This window comes from Staurois parvus, unplaced genomic scaffold (assembly GCF_062004578.1).
Source record: "Staurois parvus isolate SC_StPar_1 unplaced genomic scaffold, SC_StPar_1.0 ptg000633l, whole genome shotgun sequence".
Lineage (NCBI taxonomy): Eukaryota > Metazoa > Chordata > Amphibia > Anura > Ranidae > Staurois > Staurois parvus.
Genome location: NW_028318429.1, coordinates 279,989 through 304,394, shown reverse-complemented (window position 1 = coordinate 304,394; position 24,406 = coordinate 279,989). Strand labels below are relative to the sequence as shown.

The window sequence follows — 24,406 nt, the reverse complement described above, 5'->3', positions numbered from 1 at the left end:
ATCTCAACAAACACAATGAATTAACTTGTATTCCTTTGTTTCATTTGTTTACAACATCATAGGGTTTTGTAAGTTCAGTAATATGGACACCGATGCGCACTATGCACTGGTATGATTGGCCAAAGTCACAAAACATCAAACTCCAAAGCAAGTCGCATCAAAGTCACAGAAATAACATTACAACGTAACCAATGAATACGAACGTTCTGAAATAACTCCGGAAAATACAGATCGATTCAGAGCAATGAATACACGAAAAGAATCAGCATTTATGAAACAAATTCTGAAAACAAAACATTCTAACATAGTGAATATGACTAAACAAAATGATTGACTCAACAAATTAATCGGAAACAAAATGAAATCCCAATAAGTGTATATTGATTGGTTGAAAGTTATAGTATCTTCAAACTATGTATAGATCAGCAATGGGCAAACTACGGCCCGGCGGAGCGTGATACATTGGCTGTCAGGATGTGTGTAGGCGGGGCAGCGTGACGAACGTGAGGGGAGCTAGGCTCCTCTCACAGTCCACCCTGAAGACCGGAACGGCGCAGGAACACGGCGAGAGGAACGCATGGAGCAAAGGTAAGTGAATTGACACAGGGGGGACTTGGCTTACTACTTGGGGGGGAATAGTACTGTGGGGGATGAAATACTATATGAGGGATGAATTAATATGGGGAATGAATTACTATAGGGGGGATGAATTACTATATGGGGGATGAATTACTATATGGGGGATGAATTACTATGGGGGATGAATTACTATGGGGGATGAATTACTATATGGGGGATGAATTACTATGGGGGATGAATTACTATATGGGGGATGAATTACTATGGGGGGGATGAATTACTATATGGGGGATGAATTACTATATGGGGGATGAATTACTATGGGGGATGAATTACTATATGGGGGATGAATTACTATGGGGGATGAATTACTATATGGGGGATGAATTACTATGGGGGATTAATTACTATGCTTACTATGGGGGAATATTACTATACTTACTATGGATGACACATACATATCATTCATCTACTCTTGGTCCGGCCCCCGGGTCCAATATATGAACCCATTGCGGCCCTCAAGTCAAAAAGTTTTCCCACCCCTGGTATAGATACTGGAATATTTATTTATTTGTTATACTAGTAATCAGCAACTTACAGCAGGACTGTGATAGTGCAGCGGGCAATCTGACACCAACTGATGTTTTGTGGGCGTTGACTAACTGACACTGACATCACCAGGGACACTAATACAGTAATCAGTGCTAAAAATATACACTGCCGCTGTATTAAATGACGCTGGTTGGGAAGGGGTTGACATCAAGGACAATCAAAGGGTTAACTGTGTGCTTAGCAAGTGCTAATGTGTTTACTGTGTGCTTTTTCACTAAAGTTTGATTTATTTCCTTTCCTTGCTTAGCAGGGAAAAGAAATACAGCAATCTGTCCCACTGTCTAGAGCTCTGTGTTGTTTATCAACACAGAGTTCTAGGCTGTGATTGAACAAAGCCAATCAGCAGGTCTCGGCCATGAATCATTGGCTGGGATCTGCTGACAGACTCATGCTGTGTCAAATCACAGCGGGAGTAGGCGGATGGAAGGCGTGTGCACACCCCAAACTGGAGACACGCAGTGGCATATCAGTACAGTCCTGTGCTTGTAGCTGCTGACCCACCACAGCAAAAGTACCGTGGAGCGTCAGCAAATGGTTAAAGCACCGTGAATGCCAATCAAAGCCCCTGTCACTAAATACAATGGTTAGCTTACAGCCCTGGTTACATGTTGCTTTGGCTTTGCTGTGCTGGAATTCAAACATTTTACCCCAAGTCCCTTTCATGGTGCTTCTCTGAAACCTCCATAGAAGTCTATGACAACGCTTACTAACAGCATCTGCAGCTTTTGAAGGGCTTTTATTCAACTTTGACTTTGCTTTGTTTTGGAGGTATTGCAGGTATGAGATATCCCAGGATGCACTGGGAATCCAACAAACGAATCAGAAAAATGTCATCAGTAGTCACTTCCGGTTCGTGTATTTATATATTTTGGAAGTGTCTGGTGCAGGCGTCACATCTGGTGTGCAGCGTGGAGCAGCAGGAAGGTGAGCAGATTCTAGAGCAGATCAACAAGCAGATGGCACATGTAGTGTGCAACATGGGAACGCTATAGTGAAAGGTAAGTGGGGACTGGGGAGAAAGGATCGAATGGAAGAGGGAGTAAAGATGGGGACCAGAGCAGAAGAGACTAGCAATGTCACACACGAGGAGCAATATAATGGGAGGTATGTAAGGACCAGAGAGAGAGAGGAGGATCAGCAAATCAGAGGATCAATAGGGCTGGGGGTTGCCACTGAATGGCAGATCAGCAGAGTTGGGTGTTGCTACTGAGTGGGGGATCTGCAGAGCTGGGGGTTACTACTGAGTGGGGGGGGGGGGGGGGTCTGCAGAACTGGGCTTACTGCTGAAAGGGGGGGACAGCAGAGCTTACGATTACTACTGAGCGGGGGATCTGCAAAGCTGCTGGTTACTACTGAGTGGGGGATCTGCAGAGCTGCTGGTTACTATTGAGTAAGGGATCAGCAGAGCTGGGAGTTACTACTGAGTAGGTGATCAGCAGAGCTGGGGATTACTACTGAGCCGGTGATCAGAAGAGCTTGGGGTTACTACTGAGTGAGGGATCAGCAGAGCTGGGGGTTGCTACTGAGTGGGGGATCAGCAGAGCTGGGGGTTGCTATTGAGTGGGGGATAAGCAGAGCTGGGGATTACTGCTGAGTGAGGGATCAGCAGAGCTGGGGGTTGCTACTGAGTGGGGGATCAGCAGAGCTGGGGGCTACTACTTTGACTGGGAGATCTTCAGAGCTGGGGATTACTACTGAGTGGGGGATCAGCAGAGCTGGGGGTTGCTACTGAGTGGGGGATCAGCAGAGCTGGGGGTTGCTATTGAGTGGGGGATAAGCAGAGCTGGGGATTACTGCTGAGTGAGGGATCAGCAGAGCTGGGGGTTGCTACTGAGTGGGGGAGCAGAGCTGGGGTTTACCACTGAGTGATGATCTGCAGAGCTGGGGGTTACTACTGAGTGGGGGATCAGCAGAGCTGGGGGCTACTACTGACTGGGAGATCTGCAGAGCTGGGGATTACTATTGAGTGGGGGATCAGCAGAGCTGGGGGTTACTACTGAGTGAGGATCTGCAGAGCTGGGGGTTACTACTGAGTGGGGGATCAGCAGAGCTGGGGGTTACTACTGAGCGGGGGATCTGCAGAGCTGGGGATTACTACTGAGCGGGGGATTAGCAGAGCTGGGGGTTACTACTGAGCGGTGGATCAGCAGAGCTGGGGTACTACTGAACAGGGGATCAGCAGAACTGGGGTTACTACTGAGTTGGGGATCTGCTGAATGAGGGTATCACTGAGCTGGATATCTACTGAACAGGGGGTACTAATGAGCTGAAGATCATCTGAGCAAGGGTTCCACTGAGCGGGGGTTCTACTTGACCCCTTTAAAATATATAGAATATCAACACACACGGAGCATTTGCCAAGTTTCATTAAAGCTTCAAAAAAGCATCACAGAAGCATCACAAACACATGTAGCACTACCCCCCCCCCCCCTTAGTAATTTTTGGGTTCCCTGTCAATCTGGACCTCTCGTTAAAAGCGCAACCTCTGCTGACACCACCCTGCGATGGTGACCAGAATAAATCACACCTGTAAAATCGACTCACACAGAGTAATGTAAACCAGAATGAAGTTTATATCGGAATTGAAGGTGACTGGATCAAAAATAACAAAATAACACCGAAATGAGCAGCAAATATGATCACTCTGGGCAATTGTGAGCAAAAGTAACGACATTCACAACAAGGCCACAGTAACTATTAGCAGAAATAATCCACTGCCTCCAGTCTGAAGGGACCTGGTCTTGAGAACGCCCGATGGGAGGGGCGAAACGCGTCGACGCATTTCCGGTCCATACCCCGTATGTCTGACGTCACTTCCTGCGAGTGGAGCGCACGCTGAGCGGTGCGTTCCAGCGGCCATCTTTGGGAGCTGTGTTGGTCTGTTTGTGGATTCTCGGCTTTATCCTGTGGCTGATGTGAGATTCCTGAAAAAGGAGGCTGTAAAATGCTCGTGTTCCATCTGGAGGCTATTATATTCAATAAATGTGCCTTTTAACCCCTCGCCCTCCTGAGGATTTACCCCCCTTAATGACCACGCCTCTTTTTGCTACTCGGCGCTGCACTAATTCAACTGATAATTGCGCGGTCATGCAATGCTGCACCCAAACAAAATTTACGTCCTTTTTTTCACACAAATAGAGCTTTCTTTCGGTGTAATTTGATCACCTGTGCGCTTTTTATTTTTCACGCTATAAACAAAAAAGGCCAAAAATTTTGAAGAAAAACAATATTTTTTACTTTCAGCTATAAAAAATATATAGTAAACTCAAAGTTGGTTATAAATTTAGGCCAAAATGTATTCTGCTCCATGTTTTTGGTAAAAAAAATCCCAATAAGTGTATATTGATTGCTTTGTGTGACAGTTATAGCGTCTACAAACTATGGTATAGATACTGCAATTTATGCCATTTTTTTTGCTATACAGCACTGCGCTAGTTTAACGGACAATTGCGCAGTCATGCAATACGGTACATAAATGAAATTTACATCCTTTTTCCCCCCACAAATTGAGCTTTCTTTCGGTGGTATTTGATCGCCTGTGCGGTTTTTTTTTTTTGCGCTATAAAAAAAAAGGCTGACAATTTTGAGGGAAAAAAAAACAATATTTTGGACTTTTTGCTATAAAACATGTCCAGTAAAAAAAAATGCAAAAATCAAATTTAGTCATAAATTTCTGCCAAAATGCATTCTGCGACATGTCTTTGCTACAAAAAACCCAATATGTGTAAATTAATTGGTTTACGTGAAAGTTATAGCGTTTACAAATGGCGGGAAAGATACTGGGATTTTTAGTTTTTATTTATACTAATAATGGGGCTGATCAGCGACTTATGGCGGCAATCAGCGACATATGACGGCGACCAGCGACTTATGGCGGGACTGCGGCGGACATTTTGACACTGGGGGGGGGAACTGACTTGGGGTCACTGACATCCCCAGTGACACCAATACAGTGATCAGTGAAAAAAACCCACTGAAACTGTACTAATGTCACTGGGGAGGAAGGGGTTAACATTTTTAGAATTTGCTGTGTAAGGGGAGTGTTTTACTAGGGGGCGGGGGTGTGTACTGGACAGGGGGAGGGAGGGGGGAGCTGATCGAGGGAGAGAAACTCTTCTCTCTCTCTTCAGCTTGTCGGCGAACTGTCACAGAGTAGGGCTGTGTGTAAACAATGCAGCCCTGCTCTGTGTCAGTGATCACCGCTCATCGCGGGAAAACGGCCGGTAAAAACCGGCCGTGACCCGGCGGCGGAGACCCGCTGCTGACACCCGCGGGACAGGTAGGGCGGGCGCGCGCCCCGCGCGCGCCCCCAACCTGTTTTGAAGGCAGCCATTTTAAAACGTGCTTTTGCCTACGAGCGCCGCCCTGCCACCGTTTATATGCGGTGGCTGGGCGGCAAGTGGTAAAAGTTGCTGACATGTGAGTGGCCTTAATCTTTGCTTTGAAATTTTATTATTGTTTGGCAATATTACACTATTTGAGATATTTTTTCTCCTGGATGAACGGTGGAGCCTATTAGGACGGTGAAGAATTCCACAGAGTGGATGCTAAAGAGGGTTTAGGATCCCTTTAAAATCCCTAAAGGCTTCTTACTCACCAAGTTCTGGTGAGCGCATTTGATGTTGGTTTGCACGGGTGGAAGGTGGAAGTTTTCCTTGTACTTGAAGAATTTTTGGAATTTCTGAATTTTATTATACACGGACTTTTTTGGTGTTTAATATTCATATTACTGGGGACATTCACTATTCATTTATGGTTTATGATATATTTATTTTGCACTTTATATAATCATTTTTTTCTGATTGGCTTTAGAGATCTATCTTTGCGCTGTTTATTTATATATTTTTTATTGTTTGTGTTTTTCATATTTTGCACAGCAGCAGTTTAGATTTTGAAGTTTGTTGGCGCAGGAATAATAATTTTTACCCCCCTCATTTGGTTCGTGGTCAAACATCTGAACCCACAGAATGTCTAATCTCAAACTTCGAAAACGAACCGAACAACTGAGCAATATATTACCGCATCTGAGTATGTGGTAGGATATGGCTCAGTTACTAAAATCCTGCCTGAGCTCTTTGATGAAGTCACTATATTAGTAGTAATACATTCATTCATGTTTCAGCTGTCAGTGGGGTATCCTGCTGACAGCTGAATGTCAAAAGAATTGCCGCCATTGCCCAACAATTAAATTAGAAAAAAACAACAACATGAGGTCCCCCCTCCCATCCATACCAGCCCTTCAGGCCCGATACGGTTTTTGAGGGGAACCCCTATGCCAATTTTTTTATTTTAAATGGTGTGGGGGTTCCTCCAGAAAATCCATACCAGACCCTTATCCGAGCATGCAGCCCGACGAGTGAGCACCCCAACCCCTCCTGAATCATACTAGGCTACATGCCCTCAACAAGGGGGTGCTTTGGGGCAGAGGGGGCTCCCCTCCCAAAGCACCTTGTCCCCATGTTGATGGGAAAAGGGCCTCTTTCCCACAACAGTGGCCTGTGGTTGTGAGGGTCTTATTGGAATCTGGAAGCTCCCTTTAACAAGGGGGTCCTCAGATCCTGACCCGACCCCCACCCCCATGTGAATGAGTATGCGGTACATGGTACTGTTACCCATTCACAAAAAAAAGTGTAGTGTAAAAAAAGACAGTAAACAGTCTTTGACAAGTCCTTTATTAAAAATAGAAATTGCCCCCCGAAGTAGATCCAACATCAGTCACGATGCCCGTCACCACCGGTACCTGAAAAAAGAAGAAAAAACAATGCTCCGCTCTCCATGCTGGTTCCTACCATCTGATAGTTGCACCCACGATGACAGATCTTGTATACTGTCATGATGTCACAAGGGGACGGGGTTCATCCCACCCCCTTGTGACATCATACTGTTCTGTGATTGGCCAAAGCATTGCACCTGACCTGTGGTCCCACTCGGGAGATGGAGACTCTACATGGACGAGATTCCTTACTCACAGGACTGGGAGAGTTGGGACCGCTGAGCAAGTGGGTAGGAGACTGAGAGAGCTGAGGCAACTAGTGAGACCATGATACCAGAGGGGGAATTTAAGTCTGAGAAAGTGAGAAATCTCAGGGTACTAAAAGAACCCTATCTAGAGGCCAGGAGTGGCCCCATGTAGCAAGGAGCTCTAACTAAGGCTGAGTGACCCTGGAGATCCTGGGAGACCAGAGACAAGAGCAGCAAGCCGCTGAAGAGAGCCAGGTGGCTTAGCATTCTTCATTACCTGTTTGCTTCCAATGCTTTGTAAAGCTGAAACCACTGCTTGGGAAACATACTGACACAAGAGACTTTATTTCTTTTAGTTTTTTTCAATAAAAGTGGGTTGGCAAGTCACTAAAAACCCACATGTTCCACAAGCATGACTGCAATCTCCATACCACAGCTTTATTAAATCAGCTCCGATGCGACTAGCAAGCATGTATTATTTATTTACATTAAAGGGATATTTATTTAAAGTTTCATTTTGGATCAGTAAGGCAACAAAGACAAAACAGTTTATACCGTTTGTCTTTCGATTTAAGCAGTCACATAGTAAATTGTATTGTTTGCTTTGGTGCATATTTTAAAGATGGTTCTTATGTACTGTTCTTGGGAGGCAGCCATGATGTTGATTGCATATGCAGGATGGCCTTGTTGGGGTGTATACTTGTGTGCTGGAACCTGTTTGGCTGGATCTTGATGGAAATTTGGCAGTGTCTTTTGAAAAGCAGGTAAGTATGCTGCCAAGAATACATTGTGCTTGTGGCGGGGTACTTTGACTCAGCATTGTACTCCAGGGAGCTGAGAAGAAGAGTCACCAACTAAAGACCTGTCAGGGTGAAATGCATCTTTCTCCGGCAAACTTGTGTACGAAGCAGAGGATGGTGAGTTGGCTGTGCGGCTGTTCCAGGGACATTGAGAATTCATCGTTGTGAAACACAGCAAGAGACGAGTGACCGAGAACATCAATTCTCACAATATGATGTCCTCACTCGGCTCCTGCTTGTAAAAGTCAGCAGATGTCTGTTGTTATATTGCAGTGCAATGTCTGAATTCTAAGGGCATTTTCCCTAATGGATCATCTGCCAAGATCTAGTGCTGCCTTCTTCAACTGTTGTAACACAGAGGAACCCCTACTAATTACTAGCTAAAGCTCACAATATATCTTACATTGGTGGTAAGGGGGAAAAATGTCCCTTACATTGGGGGGTCAGTGGGAAGAATGTCCCTTACATTGGTGGTAAGGGGGAAAAATGTCCCTTACATTGGTGATCAGTGGGAAGAATGTCCCTTACATTGGTGGTCAGTGGGAAAAATGTCCCTTATATTGGTGGTCAGTGGGAAAAATGTCCCTTACATTGGTGGTCAGTGAGAAGAATGTCCCTTACATTGGTGGTCAGTGGGAAGAATGTCCCTTACATTGGGGGTCAGTGGGAAGAATGTCCCTTACATTGGTGATCAGTGGGAAGAATGTCCCTTACATTGGTGATCAGTGGGAAGAATTCTCCTTACATTGGTGATCAGTGAGAAGAATGTCCCTTACATTGGGGGTCAGTGGGAAGAATGTCCCTTACATTGGGGGTCAGTGGGAAGAATGTCCCTTACATTGGAGGTCAGTGGGAAGAATGTCCCTTACATTGGTGGTCAGTGGGAAGAATGTTCCTTACATTGGTGATCAGTGGGAAGAATGCCCCTTACATTGGTGATCAGTGGGAAGAATGTCCCTTACATTGGGGGTCAGTGGGAAGAATGTCCCTTACATTGGTGATCAGTGGGAAGAATGTCCCTTACATTGGTGATCAGTGGGAAGAATGTCCCTTACATTGGGGGTCAGTGGGAAGAATGTCCCTTACATTGGTGATCAGTGGGAAGAATGTCCCTTACATTGGTGGTCAGTGGGAAGAATGTTCCTTACATTGGTGATCAGTGGGAAGAATGTCCCTTACATTGGTGGTCAGTGGGAGAAGGAGGAAGGCACACTGAAGGAGCTCTCTCTGAGAACCAGTATTTTCAAGCTTGAGCCTTGCCTGCTAGCTTGTCCCAGGAACCATGCCTGATCCAGGGGGAGGCCCTGGGAGGGATTTCCCTGATGAGACCGGGCCTAGTGAGGAGGAGGATGTCTTCAGATAGAAGATTATCGATCGATTCTTGGCCATTATCATCAGGACGTATGGGGGCTGGAAAGGCGGCAAATTTGAAAATTTTAAAAACTGACAATTTCTAATAAACAAAAATCACATAGTATAACATTCCTGTATCAAACCATTTCACATACATTTTGTCCCGAGTACTTTGTTCGGCGCCCTGCCTGCATTTTTACTGTTCTTTCTGCCTGGAAACTTAGAAAAGTCCATGGCGTCCAAAAAGCGTCCCTTTAGGTCAAAAGTGGTTTTAGACCGGCTAGAGAACAGCGATAGTAAATTAGAACCACTTGCAGAATTGAGTGATAATGATTCGTGGGGGAAATTCCTCATCAGACACTGAAAACGATTCTGCGACTTTGCTCAGCGATGTGCGAACTTGGCGCTATATTTCAAATTTCAGTGTTTTTGGTTTGATTACATTAGTGAAATAACTGTATTATTATTATATTATTATTTTTTATGATTATTTATTAAATTATAATTTATGATTTTGTGTTTCAAATTTTACTCGTTTGGACAGATTTCAGTGAGTTATTCCTAAAAATTACAGGCCTACAATAAAAAAACGACATATTTCTATGCAAAAAAATGTACCGCTTTCAGCACAGAAATATGAACATAATCAGATCTCTAGGGAGGTTAAACAACAAGCACATTCCTGGGTGGAAAGTTCTGATCTGGAAGAGATGACAGCAGGAGCTGAAGTTTCTATTGTTGCAGCAGTGAGTGCGGACATTTCTGTGAACTCTATGACTGATGAGACTGGTAAAGCAATGGATTTGTTGGTGTTGGGTGGTGGTGAAGGGGTTAATGTTGCTGACAGAAGTAAAAATGACATTTCTCCCCCTGCTCAGCAGAGAGAGGATACACCATCCAGTTCCACCAGATGCTCCCAAACACACAAATGTATCTGCTGCTGGAAGGAATGTGGGGAGCTATGCCTCTGTTTTGGGGAATCGTACCGAGGCGAGTGGAGGCAGTGTTGGGAATCCTAAAGCTCACAATTTGGGGAGGTTTGGTGGTGGGATGGTTGGTGGGGTCAGGAGAAGGAATGTTGTGCAGTTGAAGTGGGAGGGGGAAGGAAACTCAACAGGAAGGGGGAGGGTTGCTGAGCTGATTCTGGAGATGGGGTTTAAAGCCTGTGATGTATTTGCTTTGATCTGCCCACTTGGCAGTTATGAATACGATTTGTCATTTGTGGAACCTGAAGGCCTGGATCTTTTTTGGGAGAGATAAAGGAAGTGCAGGGGCCTTGTCAGGAATGGGCTCAGCACCGGTGTTGCAGGGGCTCAGCTGCTTTGTGGGCTGCAGTACCAGTGCTGGCCAGCGGGTGCTCTCAGCAGCCAGAATCTCACTCCTGCAATCAAGCCATCACCTGAGGCTGATTGCAGGAGGTGTATTTAAGCAATGGCCAGGCCTGCAGTCAGTGCCTTGGTGTTTGGTCCCCATGAGCCCCTGTACCTGAACCTTAACCTGAGCCTGCCTGCCTGCCTTCCTTCCTTCCTTCCTGATCCCTCTGCCTGACCCTGTGCCTGTACCTGATCCTGTCGTCTGCCTGCCTGCCTACCTTCCTTCCTGATCGCTCTGCCTGACTCCTGACATTAGTAGAATTCTGCCTGCACAGACCCCGGCTATTCCTGACCACTCTCCTGCCTGCTCCTCTGGTACCTTGTCTGCCTGATTGTTCCTGACCCGACCCGTCTGACTACGCTCTGCCTGCTCCTTTGTACCTTGTCTGCCTGATGGTTCTTGACCCGGCCTGCCTGACCACTCCACCTCACCAGCCCTGACTACTCTTGTCTGTGTGCTTGTACATTCCGTTATCAGTTGGAGGTTTGGTTTTGTTTACATTATGCGTTTATATTTTGGTATAGCCTTTAATAAATTATATTGTTTACACCATACTTGAGCCTGTGTTTCCCTGTGTCAGTCCATACATCTCTGGTCATACCTGGATCTCTGACATTACACCAAGGTCAATCCTGAGCAGAAGTGGCTGCACAGGGAAGCCATTTTGGCTTGTTGTTGTGAAGGATGTATCCTTAGGAGGTTCTGTACTTGTCGCTGTTAGTCTTAGAAGACAGAGAATATGGCAATCAGATTCTGAAGGAGTATACCAGGGATCAGCTGCTAGAGTGCATGCAAGTTGCTCATTCCCTAGTAGATCAGGGCACAGAGTTTTCTGTGGTGCAGCCATTGATCCAGGTTTGTGCTGAGTTGGCTCTGTCCTGTACCCCTGAAAGCAGGGATGACTTTTTTCCACCATTTACTGCAGATCAATTAGAGTCACTGGTATGGTTGTTGGAGGATGATCCAGATTGCTTCCATGAGCATTATGCAGCTTGTCCATCACATGTGCTTGTGGATTGCATAAATGCAGTGCAGTCTTTGGTCAGACAGGCTACGTGTAAGCTGAGCTTTGTTCAACCGGTATTACAGATATGGTCAGATTTTTTACACCCAGCCTCAGTCAGCTTGCAAAAATCCAGTCCTGCTTCTAATCTATTTTTTCAAAGCTCTATTCCTGCATTTCCGACAGCACCTCCAGCTCCAGCCCAGTACACCCTCCTATCAACCACATGTTAGTTCCCTGCTCCCACTTGCTGCACCTATCCTGCCTTTAACCCTGTAAAGAAGTCCTGTGTAGCAACTGCTCCCTCCCCTGTTCCATCCTCTGGCTCTTCTCTGTCTTCAGCTGCTCCATCCGTTTACAGACCTGCATTTACTTACAGTGCTTCAGTAACTAAACCCAAGAAGAAGTGAAAATTCTTTCCAACCAGTACCATCCTGCCAGTATCCAAACCGGTCAGCCTGCTGTCTGAGAACCCGCCTTCCGTTGTCCAGCCTGGTGCCCCGGTACCCGCTGTTCAGCCTGATGCCCTGATGCCTGATGACCTGGTGTACGCTATAAGCTACCCAGCCTGATGACCCGACCCAGCCTGATGATCCTATCCAGCTTGATGATCTGGTGCCCGCTACCCAGCCTGATGACCCGACCCAGCCTGATGACCCAACCCAGCCTGTTGACCTGACCCAGCCTGATGATCCTATCCAGCTTGGTGATCTGGTGCCCGCTACCCAGCCTGATGACCCGACTCAGCTTGATGACCCGACCCAGCCTGATGAACCGACCCAGCCTGATGATCCTATCCAGCTTGATGATCTGTTGCCCGCTACCCAGCCGGGTGACCCAAGCCAGCTGGATGACCCTAACCAGCCGGATGACCTGATCCAGCCTGGTGCCCCGGTGCCCATGGTCCAGTCTGGTGTCTCGGTGCCCGCTGTCCTGTCTGATGACTCAGTGCCTGCTGTCGAGCTTGGTGACCCGGTGCCCGCTGTCGTGCCAGATGACTCGGTGCCCGCTGTCATGCCAGATGACTCGGTGCCCGCTGTCAAGCTTGGTGACCCGGTGCCCGTTGTTCTGCCAGATGACTCGGTGCCCGTTGTTCTGCCAGATGACTCGGTGCCCGCTGTTCTGCCAGATAACTCGGTGCTTGCCGTCGTGCCAGATGACTCAGTGCCCGCTGTCGCGCAGGTGATTCGGTGCCCACTGCCCAGCCTGATGTCCCGGTGCCCGCTGTCCAGCCTGATGTGCCCGCTGCCCAGCCTGATGTCCCAGTGCCTGCTGCCCAGCCTGACGTCCCGGTGCCCACTGCCCAGCCTGACGTGCCTCTGTCCGCTGCCCAGTCTGCTTCTGGAACTCCTGTGTCCAGCAACCTGCCTTCCTGCGGTCTCCTGCAAAAAGATAGGCCTATCAGCAGGAGACCCAGTCAGTTGCTTAATTCCGACAGTGGGATGTCCAGCCAGTTACCGGACCCAGGCGGTGGAACATTTGTGCCATTACGGACTGTTTGGAGCGTCCTGAGGCCGCTCCTTGAGGGGGGGGGACTGTCAGGAATGGGCTCAGCACAGGTGGTGCTGGGTCTCACCTGCCTTGTTGGCTGCAGTACCAGTGCTGGCCAGTGAGTGCTCTCAGCAGCCAGAATCTCACTCCTGCAATCAAGCCATCACCTGAGGCTGATTGCAGGAGGTGTATTTAAGCAATGGCCAGGCCTGCAGTCAGTGCCTTGGTGTTTGTTCCCCATGAGCCCCTGTGCCTGAACCTGATCCTGTCGTCTGCCTGCCTGCCTACCTTCCTTCCTGATCGCTCTGCCTGACTCCTGACATTGATAGAACTCTGCCTGCTCAGACCCCGGATATTCCTGACCACTCTCCTGCCTGCTCCTCTGGTATCTTGTCTGCCTGATTGTTGCTGACCCAACCCGTCTGACTACGCTCTGCCTCCTCCTTTGTACCTTGTCTGCCTGATGGTTCCTGACCCGGCCTGCCTGACCACTCCACCTCACCAGCCCTGACTACTCTTGTCTGTGTGCTTGTATATTCTGTTATCAGTTGGAGGTTTGGTTTTGTTTACATTGTGCATTTATATTTTGGTATAGCCTTTAATAAATTATATTGTTTACACCATACTTGAGCCTGTGTTTCCCTGTGTCAGTCCATACATCTCTGGTCATACCTGGATCTCTGACATTACACCAAGGTCAATCCTGACCAGAAGTGGCTGCACAGGGAAGCCATCTTGGCTTGTTGTTGTGAAGGATGCATCCTTAGGAGGTTGTGTACTTGTCGCTGTTAGTCTTAGAAGACAGAGAATATGGCAATCAGATTCTGAAGGAGTATACCAGGGATCAGCTGCTAGAGTGCATGCAAGTTGCTCATTCCCTAGTAGATCAGGGCACGGAGTTTTCTGAGGTGCAGCCATTGATCCAGGTTTGTGCTGAGTTGGCTCTGTCCTGTACCCCTGAAAGCAGGAATTACTTTTTTCCCCCATTTAGTGCAGATCAATTAGAGTCACTGGTATGGTTGTTGGAGGATGATCCAGATTGCTTCCATGAGCATTATGCAGCTTGTCCATCACATGTGCTTGTGGATTGTATAAATGCAGTGCAGTCTTTGGTCAGACAGGCTACGTGTAAGCTGAGCTTTGTTCAACCGGTATTACAGATATGGTCAGATTTTTTACACCCAGCCTCAGTCAGCTTGCAAAAACCCAGTCCTGCTTCTAATCTATTTTTTCAAAGCTCTATTCCTGCATTTCCGACAGCACCTCCAGTTACAGCCCAGTATACCCTCCTATCAACCACATGTCAGTCCCCTGTTCCCACTCGCTGCACCTATCCTGCCTTTAACCCTGTAAAGAAGTCCTGTGTAGCAACTGCTCCCTCCTCTGTTCCATCCTCCAGCTCTTCTCTGTCTTCAGCTGCTCCATCCATTTACAGACCTGCATTTACTTACAGTACTTCAGTAACTAAACCCAAGAAGAAGTGAAATTTCTTTCCAACCAGTACCATCCTGCCAGTATCCAAACCAGTCAGTCTGCTGTCTGAGAACCCGCCTTCCGTTGTCCAACCTGGTGCCCCGGTACCCGCTGTTCAGCCTGATGCCCTGATGCCTGATGACCTGGTGTACGCTATACGCTACCCAGCCTGATGACCCGACCCAGCCTGATGATCCTATCCAGCTTGATGATCTGGTGCCCGCTACCCAGCCTGATGACCCGACCCAGCCTGATGACCCGACCCAGCCTGATGACCTGACCCAGCCTGATGATCCTATCCAGCTTGATGATCTGTTGCCCGCTACCCAGCCGGGTGACCCAAGCCAGCCGGATGATCCTAACCAGCTGGATGACCCGATCCAGCCTGGCGCCCCGGTGCCCATGGTCCAGTCTGGTGCCCCGGTGCCCGCTTTCCTGTCTGATGACTCGGTGCCCGCTGTCGAGCTTGGTGACCCGGTGTCCGCTGTCGTGCCAGATGACTAGGTGCCCGCTGTCGTGCCAGATGACTCGGTGCCCGCTGTCAAGCTTAGTGACCCGTGCCCGTTGTTCTGCTAGATGACTCGGTGCCCACTGTTCTGCCAGATGACTCGGTGCCCGCCGTCGTGCCAGATGACTCGTTGCCCGCCGTCGTGCCAGGTGACTCGTTACCCACCGTTGTGCCAGGTGACTCGGTGCACGCTGTCGTGCAGGTGACTCGGTGCCCACCGCCCAGCCTGATGTCCCGGTGCCCGCTGTCCAGCCTGATGTGCCCCGCTGCCCAGCCTGATGTGCCAGTGCCCGCTGCCCAGCCTGATGTGCCGGTGCCTGCTGCCCAGCCTGATGTGCCGGTGCCTGCTGCCCAGCCTGACGTCCCGGTGCCCACTGCCCAGCCGGACATGCCTCTGTCCGCTGCCCAGCCTGACGTGCCTCTGTCCGCTGCCCACTCTGCTTCTGGAACTCCTGTGTCCAGCAACCTGCCTTCCTGCGGTCTCCTGCAAAAAGATAGGCCTATCAGCAGGAGACCCAGTCAGTCGCTTGATTCCGACAGTGGGATGTCCAGCCAGTTACCGGACCCAGGCGGTGGAACATTTGTGCCATTACGGACTGTTTGGAGCGTCCTGAGGCCACTCCTTGAAGGGGGGGGGGAACTGTCAGGAATGGGCTCAGCACAGGTGGTGCTGGGGCTCACCTGCCTTGTGGGCTGCAGTACCAGTGCTGGCCAGCGAGTGCTCTCAGCAGCCAGAATCTCACTCCTGCAATCAAGCTATCACCTGAGGCTGAATGCAGGAGGTGTATTTAAGCAATGGCCAGGCCTGCAGTCAGTGCCTTGGTGTTTGTTCCTCATGAGCCCCTGTGCCTGAACCTGATCCTGTCGTCTGCCTGCCTGCCTACCTTCCTTCCTGATCGCTCTGCCTGACTCCTGACATTGATAGAACTCTGCCTGCTCAGACCCCGGATATTCCTGACCACTCTCCTGCCTGCTCCTCTGGTACCTTGTCTGCCTGATTGTTCCTGACCCGACCCGTCTGACTACGCTCTGCCTGCTCCTTTGTACCTTGTCTGCCCAATGGTTCCTGACTCGGCCTGCCTGACCACTCCACCTCACCAGCCCTGACTACTCTTGTCTGTGTGCTTGTATATTCCGTTATCAGTTGGAGGTTTGGTTTTGTTTACATTGTGCGTTTATATTTTGGTATAGCCTTTAATAAATTATATTGTTTACACCATACGTGAGCCTGTGTTTCCCTGTGTCAGTCCATACATCTCTGGTCATACCTGGATCTCTGACATTACACCAAGGTCAATCCTGAGCAGAAGTGGCTGCACAGGGAAGCCATTTTGGCTTGTTGTTGTGAAGGATGCATCCTGAGGAGGTTGTGTACTTGTCGCTGTTAGTCTTAGAAGACAGAGAATATGGCAATCAGATTCTGAAGGAGTATACCAGGGATCAGCTGCTAGAGTGCATGCAAGTTGCTCATTCCCTAGTAGATCAGGGCACGGAGTTTTCTGAGGTGCAGCCATTGATCCAGGTTTGTGCTGAGTTGGCTCTGTCCTGTACCCCTGAAAGCAGGGATGACTTTTTTCCACCATTTAGTGCAGATCAATTAGAGTCACTGGTATGGTTGTTGGAGGATGATCCAGATTGCTTCCATGAGCATTATGCAGCTTGTCCATCACATGTGCTTGTGGATTGTATAAATGCAGTGCAGTCTTTGGTCAGACAGGCTACGTGTAAGCTGAGCTTTGTTCAACCGGTAATACAGATATGGTCAGATTTGTTACACCCAGCCTCAGTCAGCTTGCAAAAACCCAGTCCTGCTTCTAATCTATTTTTTCAAAGCTCTATTCCTGCATTTCCGACAGCACCTCCAGTTCCAGCCCAGTATACCCTCCTATCAACCACATGTCAGTCCCCTGTTCCCACTCGCTGCACCTACCCTGCCTTTAACCCTGTAAAGAAGCCCTATGTAGCAACTGTTCCCTCCTCTGTTCCATCCTCCAGCTCTTCTCTGTCTTCAGCTGCTCCATCCATTTACAGACCTGCATTTACTTACAGTGCTTCAGTAACTAAACCCAAGAAGAAGCGAAAATTCTTTCCAATCAGTACCATCCTGCCAGTATCCAAACCGGTCAGCCTGCTGTCTGAGAACCCACCTTCTGTTGTCCAGCCTGACTCCCCGGTACCCGCTGTTCAGCCTGATGCCCTGATGCCTGATGACCCAGTGTACGCTACCCAGCCTGATGACCCGACCCAGCCTGATGATTCTATCCAGCTTGATGATCTGGTGCCCGCTACCCAGCCTGATGACCCAACCCAGCCTGATGACCCGACCCAGCCTGATGATCCTATCCAGCTTGATGATCTGGTGCCCGCTACCCAGCCTGATGACCTGACCCAGCCTGATGACCCAACACAGCCTGATGACCCAACCCAGCCTGATGACCCGACCCAGCCTTATGATCCTATCCAGCTTGATGATCTGGTGCCCGCTACCCAGCCGGATGACCCGATCCAGCCGGATGACCCGAACCAGCCGGATGACCCGATCCAGCCTGGTGCCCGGTGCCCGTGGTCCAGCCTGGTGCCCTGGTGCCCGCTGTCCTCTCTGATGACTCGGTGCCCGCTGTCGAGCTTGGTGACCCGATGCCCGCTGTCGTGCCAGATGACTCGGTGCCCTTTGTTCTGCCAGATGACTCGGTGCCCGCTGTCGTGACAGATGACTCGGTGCCCGCTGTTCTGCCAGATGACTCGGTGCCCGCCGTCATGCCAGATAACTCGGTGCCCGCTGTCGTGCCAGATGACTCGTTGCCCGCCGTCGTGCCAGGTGATTCGGTGCCCGCTGTCGTGCCAGGTGACTCGGTGCCCGCTGCCCAGCCTGATGTACCGGTGCCCGCTGTCCAGCCTGATGTGCCCGCTGCCCAGCCTGAAGCTGATTGCAGGAGGTGTATTTAAGCAATGGCCAGACCTGCAGTCAGTGCCTTGGTGTTTGTTCCCCATGAGCCCCTGTACCTGAACCTGATCCTGTCGTCTGCCTGCCTGCCTACCTTCCTTCCTTCCTTCCTTCTGCTCCGCCACTCTGCCATTGGACTCTTGATAGTCGACGACTTTCAAGAGTCCAATGGCAGAGTGGTGGAGCAGAAGCAGCTTCAATTGAAGGCCATACACAGGCCTAGGTTTAAAAGTCCCTCACAGTTAATTCCAATAACGAACTCTACTCCTCCGTGCAATCTACTTACGAGACCCTGGGCAGGTCTGGGTCCAATTTGTGGTAGAGACTGGTTTTGTTCAGCCATGCTTGAGCGAGTAATAACAGGTCTGTGCTGCCCTTTGGTGTCTGGCTTAATGCGCACAACACTGAACGTCCCAGCGTTTGTCAATGATTTGCCGTTAAGTGATGCAAACCCGCTGAACCACGTTCATGAGGAGCCGGTACAGGGGGCCATGAATCAGTATGGACCTGGCAGCAGCGTGAGCAGACGACAGAGGCACATGGCGCAGGGTGGCGGTGTAGGCAGCATTATTCTGAAGCCATACACAGGCCTAGGTTAAAAAGCGGAAGCCGTCAGCAGCGTGAGCAGATGACAGAGACACATGGCGCAGGGTGGCGGTGGATGCAGCAGTATTCGGAAGCCAAACACAGGCCTCGGTTAAAAAGCGGAAGCCGTCAGCAGCGTGAGCAGACGACAGAGGCACATGGCGCAGGGTGGCGGTGGAGGCAGCAGCAATGGAAGGCCATACAGCACCCTATCACAAAATGGAACCCACCAACAGTGTAAGGAGACCTGAAAGTGGCACATGGCAGAGTGTGGCGATGGAGACAGCAGCAATGGGAGGCCGTACAGGGACCCATGACACACTCTGGACCTGGCAGCAGCAAGAGGAGGCGGTACAGGGGCCCATGGCAGAGTGGCGAAGCGTAAGCAGCTTAAATTGAAGGCCATACAGAGGCCTATGTTAAAAATAATAACATGTTTGGGGCATGATTCATGGCGGATTTAGTCAGTTGTGTCAGGAACTGGTGGTTTGAAATCCAGACTAATCCACGCCTGATTCATTTTCACAAACGTGAGTCTCTCCACACTTTGGGTGGACAGTCGTGTCCTCCGCGGAGTTACAATACCTCCTGCCGCACTAAACACACGCTCCGATGCCACGCTACTGGCCGGGCATGACAGCCTTTCAAGGGCAAATTCAGCTAGTTGGGGCCAAAGGTCAAGTTTCGTTGCCCAGTAGTCAAGGGGATTGTCTACCTCGGTTGGCAGGGTGCTGTCCAAGTAGGCCCAAGCCTGTTGTTTGAGGTCCTGCTCCAGGTCCACCTGATGCTGCTGCTGCTGCGGCTGGTTAGTAGTTTCCTCACTGCGCTGGTGAAGAAAGCTACTCATCATCGACTGCAGACTGAGGCAGCCGCTGCTGGTGGAGCTGCCACTGCTCCTACCACCCCACCCCTCCCCTGCTGGCATGGCAGCGGAAAGCGAGCGCACAGGGCCCACAGTGTCTGAGGATGGACGTTGGCGCAGAAAGGCAGAGACCAACTGACTACATAGGTGGTTTTTATAGTACGTTATTTTGGCCTCCCTCTCAGCAGGTGTGAAAAAGGCCACCATTCTTGAACGGTAGCGAGGGTCCAACAAGGTGGACAGCCAAAAGTCATCCCTCTGTCTGATGGTTATTATTCGGCTGTCGCTACGCAAGCAACCGAGCATGCTATGGGCCATTTGTGCCAAGGAATGCGAGGGACTCCCTGCCTCCATCTCCACAGCATACTGCCACGGTGCGTCTGGGTCCTCTGTCTCCTCCTCCTCCTCTACCAGATGCTCCTGCTCCTCCACTCCTGTCCGCTGAGTGGAAAAACCACCCATTTCACTCAATAATTCCTGAGCACCAATGTCCTCCTCTACCTCCTCCTCTTCTTCCTGTCCTGCCCCCACAGGGGTCATGTGGCTTTGAGATCTGTGCTCCACGTCTACCGCACCCTGACCAGCCATTGTTAACAGCATTTGTTCCAGGACGTGCAACAGAGGAATGACGTCGTTCATCCCATAGTCCTGCCGACTCACGAATAGCGTGGCCTCCTCAAAGGGCCTGAGCAAGCGGCAGGTGTCACGCATGAGCTGCCAATGGCTGACATCGAAGTTACACAGGGGAGTACCTTTATCCGCTTGTAACATCAGGAAATCGGTGATGGCCTTTCGCTGTTCGTAAAGGCGGTCTAACATGTGTAGGGTTGAATTCCACCTTGTTGCAACGTCGCAGATCAGGCGATGCTGTGGAATTCCGTTCTGCCGCTGCAGCTCAAGGAGGGTGTGCTTTGCGGTGTAGGAATGGCTGAAATGCATGCAAAGTTTACGTGACATTTTAAGGATGTCTTGCAGTGGGATGGTGGATTTTAGGAACCGCTTGACAACCAGATTGAACACGTGAGCCATGCATGGCGCATGGCACAACCTTCCTTGACGCAGAGCAGACACCATGTTCTTTCCGTTGTCGGTCAACATGGTTCCGATTTTCAGTTTGCGCGGAGACAGCCATCTGTCGATTTCTCTGTTCATTACACTCAGAAGTTCCTCCCCTGTGTGACTACGTTCGCCAAGGCATACCAGGTGCAGCACAGCGTGACACCGTTGCGCCCTGCACATGTGATATGCCAGTCGGGTAATGGGACTTGGCACAGGGGTGGCGGCTGAGGACACGGCGGAAGAAGAGGTGGTAGAGGCGGACATCTTTGCTGGACCAAGGACGTGCAAACGTGGAGGCAAAAGCGGCGTGACCTGTCCAAGTTGCTGGTGCGGCTGTGTTGGCACCACGTTCACCCAGTGGGCCGTAAATGACATGTACTGTCCCTGACCGTAGTTACAGCTCCACACGTTGGCGCTGCCGTGCACTTTGGCAGAGACCGACATGCTCAAAGACTGGCCCACCATCTCTTCTACATGTGAATGCAGGGCTGGCACTGCTTTTTTGGCGAAGAAATGCCGGCTTGGCACTCTCCACCGCAGCTCGGCACAAGCCATCATTTCTCGGAAAGGTGCTGAGTCCACCACTTGGAAAGGGAGGGACTGCAGCACCAGCAACTTGGACAGGAGGACGTTCAGCTTTTGCACAGTCGGGTGCGTGCTCGCAAACTGTTGTCTCTTGGAAACGGATTCCAAGAAAGACTGCTGACGGAATCCGTGAAGAGGAGTAGCAGGAGAAGGAGCATCTGAATGAGCGGAAGATGCCAACGAGCGACAACTCCCCTCAGCAGAGGTGTTGGAGCCTTGACTGGCTGATAGAGGGCGATTGACGTTGGGTGACGGAGCAAGTAACGGAGCGGGTGATGGAGCGGGGGCTGGGGCAGGCAGAACCGCCGTATCTTTATCACGGTTTTCCCAGGCCACCGAATGGCGACGCTGCATATGCTGACGCAACGCTGTAGTCCCAACATTGGCCCCCTGGCCACGCTTGACTTTCTGGCCACATAGTCGACATACGGCTACGTTTACTTCCTCGGGCGGCTTGACGAAAAATTGCCACACCGCGGAGTAGGAAACTTTGCCCCCGCTACTCCTCACTGGCTGACTGCTACTTCCTCCGTGCACACCGGCACCACTACTGGCCGTGGTGGTAGGCTGCAGTGGAGCTGGTGCTCTACTCCGTGGCCGTTTGGCTCCACTGACACTGCTGCGACCCTGCTGCCTCCTGGGCAACCCACCGACTGTTTTGCTCGCTGGCAAGCTGCCACCCTCTTCTCCTGATGATGCGGAAGCAATAGCCTGATGACGACGAGGCTGCCAAGTGCGATCAGCCTCATCATCATCAATTAGGGTCTCCGCGTCACTACTAGCCCCCTCGGCTGCGTGTGGGTCAGGAGACAGACCTGTCTCTAGACCGGCTACCGAGCCACTCTCCTCGCTAGTACTTCTTCGCCTGGCTGCTGAAGAGGCGGATGTCTCCCCCCGTTCCTGACCGCCCTCTGTTAGCTCTTCCTCACTGTACAGTGGGGCTGAGCCCACAGCATGCGATACTTCGCTTGGTGAGGGAACACCAAAGGACAGGGGCAGGTAGAGGACACGTGATTTCAGTGGGCTTGCCAACTAACGGTTGTGTCTGACGTACCCACCGACCGTTGGCTGTAGGTGTCAGAGGTGACCTGGGAAGAGAAAGACGACCGAGTCAACCAATCGATGACGGCAGGGTTGTCGGTGGAGACATGACCGCTGGATGACACCGGGAGCACTGGCCTCTGGCTGCGACTAGTGCTGCCTCGACCCCTTCCTCTGCTGCCACGTCTGCTCGCTCCTGAAACATTGCCTCCTCTGCCACTCCTCTGCGTGTTGTCTGACATACTCTTTAATTCAATAAGCACCCCAAAAATAAAACCGGATTTAACTCTTTGAACGTACAATAGTGGTTGTGAAGCAGAAAGTCAGTTTATTTAGCACAATCGGTCAATTGCAGCTTGCCGTTGGCTGGAAACTGTACGTTTGTGTCACTGGAATGCACTAATCACCCAAAAAATATTACCGCCAGCCGGCGTGTAAATGGATTTAACTCTTTGAACGTACAATAGTGGTTGTGAAGCAGAAAGTCAGTTTATTTTGCACAATCGGCAAACTGCAGCACCAACTGTGCACGACAGCCACCAAAAAAAAAAAGGGTGTATGTCACTTTAAATTTTCGATTCTTTGATAGCTGTGGCCCTGAGTAACGATTCTGTGTCCCTGAGTAACAATTCTGTGTCCCTGAGTAACGATTCTGTGTCCCTGAGTAACGATTCTGTGTCCCTGAGTAACAATTCTGTGTCCCTGAGTAACAATTCTGTGTCCCTGAGTAACGATTCTGTGGCCCTAAAGTCTCTGTGGCCCTAACTCTGTCCCTTCATACACACAGGTCTGTCTCTCTTGAATGACCGGAGGCTAATGGAGAATTCTAAGATGGCCGCGATTTATAGCTCCACCATTACACAGTGCTGGCTGGCTGGCTGCTGATTGGCTAATGCGATCACATGTCATGAATGAATGCATTATGGGTCAGCGCGCCTTGTCTGCGCGCCTTCCCAGAGATCCCCGCTCTGTCGCCACACATGTCGCCGCCATTTTTTGGAAAATTCGATTCGTGCATCCAAAGTGTGCTAATCTTCGGATTCGGCGCGAATCGAATTTTTCCAAATCTTCGGAACGAATTCCACTTCGTCATGTTCGATTCGCTCATCTCTAGTGGCGACCATTAATGTCACCAGCATTAAATCTGCAAGAGCTCGTGATATGGCCTTATTATAGCTCAGCGAGTTTGATGCTGATCTCTTTCTAGCAAAAAGGGAGTGGAGATGTGGTCCCTCCTTTTGGTCTCTGTTGGGGGGTAGGACCTGTGCCTGATCAATATTTACGGGCCACAGTCAAAAAGATCAAGCCCTTCCTTTTTGCATCCCATCAGGTTGTCTTTGGAGGTAACTTTAAAACCATAATTAGGCCTGAAGACAGGAGAGGCTCCATAGACAGGTTGGGTTATGATAGTTGAGGGTAGTGGAGTTCTCTGACCACCGTATGCTCTTTGTGACTCTGAAAGCCTCGGACACTCCATCCAGGGGAAGGGGTGTCTGGAAACTGAATTTGGCTCTCCTGGAAGATGTAGAGGTAAGACCATCATTTGAGGATTTTTTTCAGGCACAAACAAAAGGCGATTTTTCAAGGTCATAAATACAGAAAGAAGAAGCAGCTTGGTATGTAAATTGCCTACCAGCATTTGCGGAGGAAGCTTGATCTTTTTGTCTCGTATGGAGGAGATCCAGGGGAGATCTCCGAAGTGAAACTTCTTCTTAGGAAGTGTCAATACGACCGGCATGCCTCCTTGGTTCTGGAGAGGGATTATGGGAATTATCACTCGCCTGATCGTTACCAGAACTGTAAGCAAGGCATAGCAGATAAAACGGTCGTTGGCCAGAAAGACAGTACGGGTTCCCTGATGAAGTCCAGATCAGAGATCTTGGACATCTTCGGGTCATATTATGCAGACCTTCTGAGAAAAAAGGACCTTAGCCGGGACAGGATTGAAAGCTCTCTGGATTCTACTCCAGGACATTTCTTTTGATTAATTTGACAGAACCAATTTCAGCAGATGAGAGAGTTCATGCTATAGACAAGCTGGCTACCAAAAATCGCCTGGGCCAGATGGATTGATAGCTGAATTTTACAAGTGTTTTAAGTCCATTCTGGCTCCCTTTTTAGATGAGGTTTTTAACAGCTGTCTAAAAGAAGATTCCCTCCCTCCATGAGACAATCC

The 24,406-nt window shown here is 49.9% G+C and overlaps 1 protein-coding gene across 1 annotated transcript in view; it reads left to right on the top strand.

The window, feature by feature from the left end:
* Window positions 1–7,916: 7,916 nt before the first annotated feature.
* LOC149449295 (beta-1,3-galactosyltransferase 5-like) overlaps window positions 7,917–24,406 on the top strand; it is a 56,916-nt gene continuing 40,426 nt past the window's right edge. The window contains exon 1 of the mRNA XM_089693415.1: window positions 7,917–8,069. Within this exon, the coding sequence (XP_089549541.1) occupies window positions 8,028–8,069 (42 nt within the window). The 5' untranslated portion in view covers window positions 7,917–8,027. The remainder of the gene's footprint in view (window positions 8,070–24,406) is intronic.